The 10217-nt window shown below is 44.2% G+C and overlaps 1 protein-coding gene across 1 annotated transcript; it reads right to left on the bottom strand.

Annotated features, from left to right (window-relative positions):
• Positions 1-1327: 1327 nt before the first annotated feature.
• On the bottom strand, positions 1328-9294 carry LOC104953122 (neurofilament medium polypeptide). Its single transcript, XM_010780051.1, has 3 exons — positions 7754-9294; positions 5942-6475; positions 1328-1889 (listed from the first exon to the last, which is right to left on the bottom strand). Exons 1-3 carry the CDS (start codon positions 9099-9101, stop codon positions 1867-1869), a joined length of 1905 nt encoding a protein of 634 aa, XP_010778353.1. The 5' UTR covers positions 9102-9294; the 3' UTR covers positions 1328-1866.
• Positions 9295-10217: the final 923 nt, after the last annotated feature.

Here is a 10217-nt window from a genome sequence, read left to right as displayed (position 1 = left end):
GAGGAGCGGTTCAACTCCGAGTCCCTCCCGGATGACCGAACTTCTCACCTTATCCCTAAGGGAGACACCAGCCACCCTGCGGAGAAAACCCATCTCGGCCGCTTGTACCCGCGATCTCGTTCTTTCGGTCATGACCCATCCTTCATGACCATAGGTGAGGGTAGGAACGAAAATGGCACGGTAGACAGAGAGCTTTGCCTTCTGGCTCAGCTCCCCTTTCGTCACAACGGTGCGGTAAAGCGACCGCAGTACCGCTCCCGCTGCTCCGATTCTCCGACCCATCTCACGCTCCATTGTTCCCTCACTCGAGAACAAGACCCCGAGATACTTGAGCTCCTTCACTTGGGGTAAGGACTCAAGGAGTGTTGATTATATTTCACATAATTAATCCAAATCTGCAAAGTAACTAAAGGTACGAAATTAATGTAGTGGAGTTAAAGTCCACGATTTACCTCTGAATGTTGTGAAGTAAAAGTACAAAGTAGCACAACATTGAAATGCCCAAGTAAAGTACAAGTACCTCAAAATTGTACTTAAGTAAAGTACTCAAGTAAATCTACTTAGTCCCTTCACACCACTGGGCATCGGCTGGCATATGCACGCCCCCGCCTGTGTGAATGAAACACCGCGGTCAGATAATACATACAGATCGACTTTAATACAAAAAAATCTTGTATTATTCCACCTATTACCTAAAAGGGTACACAGATTAATGATCATCCAATGGTGTTCCAGCCTTTAGCGCCGCCCCGCCCCTCCCTGAACCCTCCACCCCGTCTGTTTGCATGCAACACTCCAATCCTCCAGATAAAAATAGAAAACCCCACAATGAATTGCAGTTTAGTTGTTAGATTTGAGTCTTTATTGTACTATTTTTTTTCTTGACAATTTGCTAGCGGACATGTGAAAACTTGGACCAACAAAACATCATCATTATTATTATTATTATCATTTTTTTCATAATTACAGCATATCGCCAGAATGCGGTAACAGTGAGAAGATGTGTTTTTAAAAAAGAAAACAAGAAAAAAAACAAGAGAATCCAAACCGAACAGGAAAAAAGAAAACATTTTGACTTTAATATTTGATGGCGTTTCTTTTCTTTTTTTTAATTCATGTACACAATAAAACAGTCTAAAAACATTAAACACACAGAGCTGAAGACATTGCAGTGATGGCTGGGATGTGGCAGTCCTCAGGGCAGTTTATATACTGTAGCAACATGGTCCTGCTGTACTGTCAAACTACTGGGGGCGGAGGGGAGTTGAGAGGGACTATAAACCAAAATGGCCGTCAATATAAAACTACCAGTCTTTTTTTTTTTTTCTTTTTTTTTTTTTTTAAATCCACCAATCAGGAGTCGTTAGAGACAGAGAGCAGAGTTAAGTAGCTCGACAAGGAGACACATAGGGTGGCGGGGGAAGTAGGGGGTGGAATGTCTAGATTTTTCATTTTTTACATTTCTGTGTTTTTCTTTTCTCTCGTAGACAATATAAAATATCACAGACAAGCAAAGAAAAAATAAAACACTGGATGTACATATTTGTATGCATGTATGCATGTATCGGACGGAGGGGTTGGAAGGATGGAGGGATGGGGGGGACTTTAATTATTGCTTTCTGAGTAGTTATTATTTTTCACTGCTCATCTACATGGATTGCATCTTTCTCATTCTCTCAATCTCTCTCTTTCTCACAATGGTGTTTTCTGTTTTGTTAACACGTGATTACTCTTTTTAATCGGGAGGAAGGCGGAGAGGGATGAAGGGAGAGAGGAGGGGGACGGGGGAAGGGTAAAGTGGGGGGGCGGAGCTCAGAGCTCCTCGCTCAGCGAATCCCGGGCAGTTCTAATCCTCTTTGTGTGGCCTCACACGTTTCCCGCCTTTTTGTCTGGTAAATGATAACAGAAGAGATTGAAAAAATGTATTAAAAAATAGGTCTTGGAAAAGGGATAATAATAATAATAGTAATAATAATAAACAGTCATTAAAAAAGGGTTATATGTGTGTTTAGTGGTTTAGTACAGATGTCTCTCTAGTGTTGGGTTAGTTTAAGTCATTTAGTGTTGAGGACATACACAAAGCAAACAACAACAACAGAACAGGTTTTTAAGAAAAAATATTGTACATTATAAAGGATGATCAGCATAATCACATGGTGAGGAAGATGTAGACTCTGTCTGCCTGTCTCTCACTGCCCTCGTTTGTCCTGCTGTCTGTATTTGTGTCTTATTTTGTAATGCCCTCGTTTTTGTCTTGTATTCTTGGACTGTACTTTGTGCTCAGAGCTCACAGACACTTGACTTTAAGAATGGTTTTATATATCTAAAATGAAATACCCTGACAATCCACTGAATAGTCATCTGTCTTTCTGTTTACTTCCCCTGAAAGAGAGAGAGAGACAACAGAGAGAGAGAGAAGGCTAGCTAATCAGGCTCATTGAAGAGGCTCCGTGACACTTTGATTTTGCCCTCTAATCCTTTGATGGACTAAACTCTATTGATGTCTGCAAAACCAGCTTTTCTCTTCCAAAGCAAATAGTAAGCTAACTATCTAAGCTACGGCTAGTTAGAGCGAGCAATCAGCTGAAGAACTGAACGTCTGGCATGTGTTTGTGCTAGTGAAATGGAGATTTCTGACTCTAATAATATACAAAGAGAAATCTCCCTTTAGAGATGTAAGATTCTGAATATTTTGCAAAATCTTTGGATATAATTGTTAAACTTCCCCAATTATTCACAAATAATTATTTTATAAGTTTTCTGGAATTTTAAAGTATGTAAATGTATTATCTAATCCTAACTTTTGGCAGCGAATTTAGAAGAAATCGATTGAGGTAAATGGACAGTAGGAATATGTGTATTTAGGTTTTGTTTTTTTCACAAGTCTAAAGGAAGACATGTTATGGAAGCCCCAACACTCAAAATGGAATAGTTCATGAAGAACAATGTTTTCTCTTGTCCCAGTGTCTCGTCTTACTGACAGATACTGAGCATACTGTGCACTACACTTTCTTTTGAAACATAATCACATGCTCAGTTTGAACATTTCTAGTCAAATCGTCAATATTTTCAAGATAAAATATTCCTGAGATAATAATCATTTTGGTATCACTTGGCTCATTTAGCATTCCCAAAAAAGAGGACAGAAGAAAGAAAGACACCTGCCCAGTACAATTAAACGTGAAGTCTCTTATTGTAAAACAACAACAGTTTGCTGTGGGCTGACTTTTAGTGTTGGCTGGAAGACTTTGATTGCTAGAGAAGAGAATCAAAACTGTATTGAAGTTACTTCAGTAAAAAAGCTGTTACCGGTCTGTGGAGGGCTTGGCACAGTTTCAGGTCTCAGTAAGCCAATAGGCGTTAAACAGAGTTTAATTTAAGAAAAAGAGCTTCAAAGAGGCTCCTGGTTAATCGCACGGCAACAGCAGGAGCCGCGGCTCTCGCTGCAAACATCTGTTGGCCAGCATGGGATCAAAGCGAGGTGGTTGCCGGACATCGAGCCTCACGCTGCACTTGAATGGAGAGGAAGGCTGGATTTGCTAAATAATAGAGGAGGGAACAAATCGCCTTCTGGTTCACAGACCCTTCCCCTGCTCATGCTCAGCGTCCAGCAGCTTTGAGCTTCGGCTCCCAGGTGGGAACTTGTAAAACGGTACAAACAAGAAGTGAAGCTTTGCTGGAAATAGCTCAGAGAGAAAAAGAACGCCTCTAGATAAATAAAAAAAACTGGAAAGTACCGGAGATGTAATATTTCATCTTCATCATTGTATTTCCTCTCATTCCTGCTAAATCAATTTATGTCTGCAGGTCATGATAAATTGCAGCAAATAAAAGCTAAGAATCATATAATGAAGGCTAAAACAGCTCTAAGGATTGTTTTATGGGAGCTGTATAGCTCTACCATGTAGCAGTTAATGTGATATTTATATTCTTATTTAAGTTCATAAACAGTCAGCTTCCAACCATGTAGCTGCCTTGGGAATCCACGCTCACCACCTGAGTCCTGTTATAGTTTAGTTGTTTGGCTGTTCATGGACTTGATGTTATAATGAAATTAGCAGGACTAAACAAAAGATTCTCTCTCCATCTCTCTTTCTTCTGTTGAAAACTTGCTGGATATTCACAGGTTACCAAACACGTTTTTAAAAGCCATACTACAAGTATTTTAAAGGGATTTAAGAAAGAGCTAGTTTTTCAGCATGCATTCACAGAGGAAACGTTGACATGCCTATGTAAATGAGGTTTGGCAGTGGCTTTATTTGTGTATGTGCAACCTAGATGGAGTCAGGATGTGTTTAGCCTAGCTTAGCACAATGACTGGAAGAAGAGAGACTCAGCTAGCCTGGCTCTGTCTTAAGCTTTAAAGAAAATACACTTACCAACATATCTAGGGCTGATCAAATACGTTTCAGCAGCCATAAGGGCTATTCTAATGTTCATACTGGGTAGTAAAAAATAATTTTCCAGTGATTTGCAGACATTTCTTTGCCATGGTAAATCAATGTTAATAAGTATTTTTGGGCCCAATGACTCAAGGAAGTTCTAGAACCACTGTTTGGCCACTATAAGAATTAGCTTCAAGGCCCAGTGCACTTCCTGGGGACCTTGGAAAATGCCCATCCCCTTTGTTTATGCCATTGTCCAATCTGAGGAATTAAGAGGAGGGGCTTCTGTGGTGTATGTTGCTTGATATGCTATATGACTTCATCACCAGTAGGTACTAAACAGCCAATAACTTTTAATCAGTGTAGAGTTCATGGTTTGCAATCATTCGAAAACTGCTCTGTCTTATCCGGGTGTCTTCAACAATTAAAAAAGGGAATGGAGTGCATCACATACTTTAAGTCGGCAAATCACTTTTGTCTGATCTAGGCCTAAGCACTAGCAATCTGTCAGGTGGTCTGTTTATTTGTTTTGTGTGTAGGTACAGTGTTACTTGCAGTAAATTGCATTGTAATATTGGCATTCTGTTTTGTGATGGGGCAAGTGTTTTAAAAATACATCTAAAATCTTTGTCTATGCTGTTATTATTTTACAAGCTGCAACTAAGACAATATAGGAGTAAAAGCTAGCTTACTTCAACATACATGAGTGCCCCCCAAGTATTATTTATCATGCAAGTGGTTCTTGGCTTAAAACAATTGAGAACCTCCGCCACATGCTCACTTAGAGTTGGGAGTCTGGACAGAGCCAAGACAGCCGATTCCACCTGTTCCTGTTCTCATGCTAAGCTAGGCTAACCACTTGTTGAGTCCAGCTCTTTGCTTAACACATTGAACTGAGATTGATATCAAACAGCAATTAGGCAAACTACTTTTTTGAAACATTAATTTTCATACAGGAATGTGTGATATCCTATGCTAATATGTGTAACTTTACATTTGGCACATTTAAGTGTATGTCATGCAAGTATTAACTCACATCAACAGTGCGCTTTCACATACATGTGTTTACCTATACATAAATGTGCGTTTGTGTTACCCTGTGCTTTCTTAGTATCGAATGTCAGCCTCATAACACCCATTCAGACCGTTGTCAACGCACAACTCCCTTTCTAATTGGTCAGTTGCTGCTGACATCACATTCTGAACAATGGCCACCGCTGCATCTCGAAGATCCCTCTTCGTCATTTCCTCCTCTTCCTCCTCATCCTGCCCTTCCCTCTCTCCCTGCTCACATGACTTTGCCCCATCTCCGTTGTGTGGAGACTCTGCCTCCCCTCCCTCCCTCAGCTCCTCCTCCTCCTCCTCCTCCTCCTCCTCCTCTATGCTAACGGCTAGTGCTAGCTCAGGCTCTTGACAGCTGCTGGCTTTTGTTTGTTTACTGCTATCGTTTGTTAGTACTGGTACTTTTTGTTGTTGTCTGTTGTTAGTATCTCCTTCTTTGCTGCTGCTGCTGTTTTGTGGCTCATCAGATTCCCGGTCGGCGTGCTCTAACTCACCGCTGTTCACAGCCGCCGTGGTGTTGATGATCTTGGCGTTGTCCTCCTCTTTCACTCCTCCTGCATCCTTGCTCTTCTTCACAGGGCTGCTTGCCGTTGTTTTCTCCTCTTCCTGGTGATTGTGTGTGGCATCATCCTCCCCGTTGCCGTTGGAGCAGCCGTTCTCCCCGTTGGTAACCGGAGCTGGAGTTGGCGTCTTCTCCTCCACCTTTGCTTCTTCCTCTCCATTCTCGATAACGGGCGTCTTCTCCTCTGCAGGTGTCTTCTCAGACTCCACTGCATTTTTTTCATTGGCCTCCCCTGCAGCAACTTCACCATCAGCAGCTCCTTCCGGCGCCACTTCTCCTCCCTCTCCTCCCTCTCCTCCCTCCGCGGCCTCCTCCTCCTCCTCCTTGGTGCCTTCACCCATGTCCACACTCGTGGACTTGCCCTTTCGCAAGATGAAGTTCTTCAGGGAGACTGCTCGGCCGTAATGCGAGCGCTTGGCCTTGGCTGTCTTGGCGTCTTTGCCCTCCTCTGCTGCTCCGTCCTCACCTGCAGGGAGGAAGACAATCAAGGATAAAGCTTGTTTATACGATATTTATCGACTTCCTCTGAACAATAAACCTTTAAGAGGAACTGCTCTTCCTCCTGCAAATTGATTGAACACAAAGGAATAAAATAACAATTTTATTAGGTGAGTTTTATAGTTCCAACTATATTTAGGTAGCTATTTAGTTACGTTGGCAGTAATGAAGATGGTTTGCATCTGATAAATGTGGGTCCAATTTTTACTCTACTCAGCCCAATTTAAGTCCCTGTGTAGCAACCCTTTAGTAAATGATCTTGCTCTATAGCTGCTAGAGGCTCCACTTTTTTTCCAATACTAATTCCAATGCAACATCTAATTTAAAGCAATGTATTTGCTTAATTTTTTTTTAAGGGAAGTCCGTTTAAACCAATAACCTCCAAAATGTTAATAATCTAAAACCAAAATACAGCTCAGTGTTCTATATTGTTGTACCATTTTCTCCATTCAGCAAGAAAGCAAAGAGTAAGCTAAATGTAGTCTTTTCCGTTGACTGGAGCTACATAGTGACTTGAATTTCACACCAGATGTTGAATATTTAATTTGGGAGAATGTTCAATTACATGACCTCCCCCAGAGTTAGCGAGCCACTCAGTCCTGCCCGTACAGGGACAGATATGTGAACACGCTGTCAGCTTCAGTGTTTTTTAATGGTTTTGACCAGAACAAACACCTTACAGTTTTGGACTTTTGACCACGTAAGGATGGCTAATTGTTGGATGCCAAAATACCTATGTAGCAGTGGTTTCCAGCCTAGGCTCGGGCGCTTTCTAGTGTCACAAGATAAATCTTGAGGGGGTCTTGAGTAGGCAAACGGTGTAGGAAAGAAGAACAATTAAAGCACTGCTACACTCCTCTGATCTGTGCATGTTTTGAGAAATATTGGACGCCTTAACCTTTTTGAGCTTCAAAATGATGTTCCAATGGAATCTCTTTCACACATGGTTCCCTGTAAATTGATGGGATAACCTTCAGGCACCACTTGTGATTGCTTCTATTCACGTATGCAGACATTCTTGCTTGAAGCTGGAAATTGAGGTTACATATGTCCTTAAATATCAATGTATTAACCATAACCCATGCAGGAAATGCTCGCCGACACTTCAGGTGTAGACTGGTTGTGGGAAGGGACAATGGAGGAGATACCTCTTAGTTGAACAAACTCTAAGACATCTCAAACATTACAAGTGGCCCTAACCAGATGCACATTTTTCGAAGGGTTCACATTTTCTGCTTCCTCTCACCTGAGGCGGGGGCTGCAGCTGCCTCCTCCTCCCCACTGGGGACGCACTCCGTGTTTGCACGTTTGGACTTGGGGATGACGCGCTTCTTGAAGGAGGTCCAGATCTCGTTGGCGTGTTGCGTCACCGTCCCTACTCCTGACGTCGCTGCCTTCTCCTCCTCGCCTCCCTCAGCCTTCTCCTCCCCTTCCTCAGTCTTGGCCTCCTCTGCTCCTTCCTCCACCTTGGCCTCCTCTCCTCCCTCAGCTCCTTCGGTCGCCGCCTCCTCGTCCGTCTTGTCAGCAGAGTCTTTGTCGGAGCCTTTGGCCTTGCCGCTGATGCCGACGATAGACGGGTCCCTCTTCAGGCCCTGGAAGGTCCAGGAGCGTTTCAGCGTCCACCTCTTCTGCCCCGACTCCTTGGAGTCCAGCGTGGAGGAGTCTCCGCCTCCTTCCTCCTTCGCATCCTCCCCTCCTCCGCTCTTCTTGTGCGCCTTCTGGGCCATGAGTTTCTTGAAGGAGTGCCAGCGTTTCATGTGCTTGGTGGTTGCCGAGGAGGTCGGTGCTTTCTGCTCTCCCTCTGCTTCTCCCTCTGCGCCTCCCTCTGCTTCTCCCTCTGCTCCTCCCGCCGCTCCTCCCTCCTCTATGGTGGAATCTGTAGTGGCGTTAAGTGCTTCGGGATCTTCCATACGGTCCAGGGACTTGGATCGAACCGTCTTCTTGGGTTCCGCGCCCTCCTTCTTGTCGGTGCTGCGATGGGAGAAGATCCTGGCCACTGGCTTCCTGATCAGATCCCGGACCGTGGATTTAGACTCCGCCGGTTTCTTCTCCGCTTTCTTCTCCTCCTCTTTTTCTCCGTTTTCCGGAGCCTTCTCTGTTGCTGCATCTCCTTCTGCAACTCCCTCTGCTCCTCCCTCAGCCGCTGCGGCCTCCTCGCCTCCTTTCTCACCCTCTTTCTCCCCTCCTTCAGCTTCGTTCTCCTCTCCTCCAGCGGCTGTGCTTGGCTCTTTCTTCTTCCTTCCTCCCATCACCTTCCCCAAGCCGCTCTTGTTTAGGAAGGAGTCCAGGAAAGAGGTCTTGGGCTCGGCAGTTGAGGCACCTTCCGAACTCTGGGTGGGTGCCGCATCCTCGCTGGCTGCTGCTTCTCCCTCTTCGGCTCCTGTCACTGCCGCTGTGTCGTTATTCACTGTTTCTTTGTTGTCGACAACCTCGCTGTTGACTGCGGTGCCATCTTTATCGACAACTTCACTGTTGACAGTCTCTGAGTTTGCGTTGGCGTTGTTTGCCGGTTGCTCCGCTTCTGTCGGCTTGCTCTCTGGGGTTTTCCCGTCTTCCTGGACCACCGGCGCAGCGCTGGCCTCCGTCGCCGCCATTTTGGAAAGGGACAACAAATGATAACAAAACTAAAAGTGTGTTCCTTCTTTCCTTTCCTGGCCTTCTGCCCTCCTCTTCCTCTCTCTCTGGTGTTTTGTTCCTCCCGATGTGATGGCGCTCTCAGGTCATGAAGAGCAGGTCGGACAACAGTGGTGAGGAGGAAGGCTACTCAGCATCCTACTAGTCCTCTAAACTCCTGCAGAGAGAAACAGAAACAGGGAGAGAAAGAGGAAGAGGGAGGAGAAGAGGGGCAGAGAGAGGAAAATCGCAGATGGTTAATAGTTGGAATCAACACTGACACTCAATTAGTCTGGTCTAGACTGTGCATTGAATGCGAAATGAAGTGTAACAAAATAGAGAATCTCCATGGGAAATGCAATGCAATTATGATGTCTCCTAATCTGTCACACTTCCAAAATGCACACCCTGTGTGTTCGGATGTGCGACGCACACTCCTTTTTTTCTGATTAATTAAATGGCTGCAGGGGTTTGGGGAGATGCAAAACCTGCACCAGACAGCAGAAACAGCCCTGATCTGGTGACGGTCCCAATATTCAAAATTGTGTTCTGTTTGTCTCATTCAGCTCAGACACGTTATTTAGGAAACAGTTTTACTTATAAGTATTGCATGGTCATACAGTGGACTTTTTTCTGAAACAGATTTTAAATACAATATCCTGGCTTTAAGTCCCTATAGGGTCCAGCTCCTAACATATTTGATCCCAGGTTTCCCATCAAAACTAGCACCTTTCCTTTGGCTCTTCATACTAACATCTACTACATTTCCCACATTTGAGTTCAGTGTGTGTGTTCATGGTGAAGAAGGATAAATTCATTGGCGTCTTTTTTGTCTTGTTGTTGAATACATATTGAATCTAACTTCCCCTTTAAACAGTCCCGCCTGGTTGTAACACCTTTGGAGAATTTAATGAATGAATCTCGAGATCAATGAATCTGTGAGTCACACACTGATGTGGAGTAACCGGCTGTTCTGCTGTGAGAAGTCCAGACGTTAAGCGAAACACAGTCACACTCTCTCAGAGGAGAAGGTGAGTCAGACTGAAGAGAGGCAGAGAGATGCAGACAAGGAAGGGCAGCTCAGGTGTGGTGGAACA

This window comes from Notothenia coriiceps, unplaced genomic scaffold (genome assembly GCF_000735185.1).
Source record: "Notothenia coriiceps isolate Sejong01 unplaced genomic scaffold, NC01 NC01_scaffold00021129, whole genome shotgun sequence".
In the NCBI taxonomy this organism is placed as follows: Eukaryota; Metazoa; Chordata; class Actinopteri; order Perciformes; family Nototheniidae; genus Notothenia; species Notothenia coriiceps.
This window is presented reverse-complemented; position numbering and strand designations above follow the sequence as displayed.

Bases quoted from the DNA above. Each gene is read 5' to 3' on its own strand.
- LOC104953122 (XM_010780051.1), bottom strand. From the start codon at position 9,101: ATGGCGGCGACGGAGGCCAGCGCTGCGCCGGTGGTCCAGGAAGACGGG. The intron at 6,476-7,753 runs GTGAGAGGAAGC...TCCTCCCTGCAG, and splicing joins AGCTGCAGCCCCCGCCTCAG to GTGAGGACGGAGCAGCAGAG. The intron at 1,890-5,941 runs GTGAGTTAGAGC...ATCATTTACCAG, and splicing joins CACGGCGGCTGTGAACAGCG to ACAAAAAGGCGGGAAACGTG.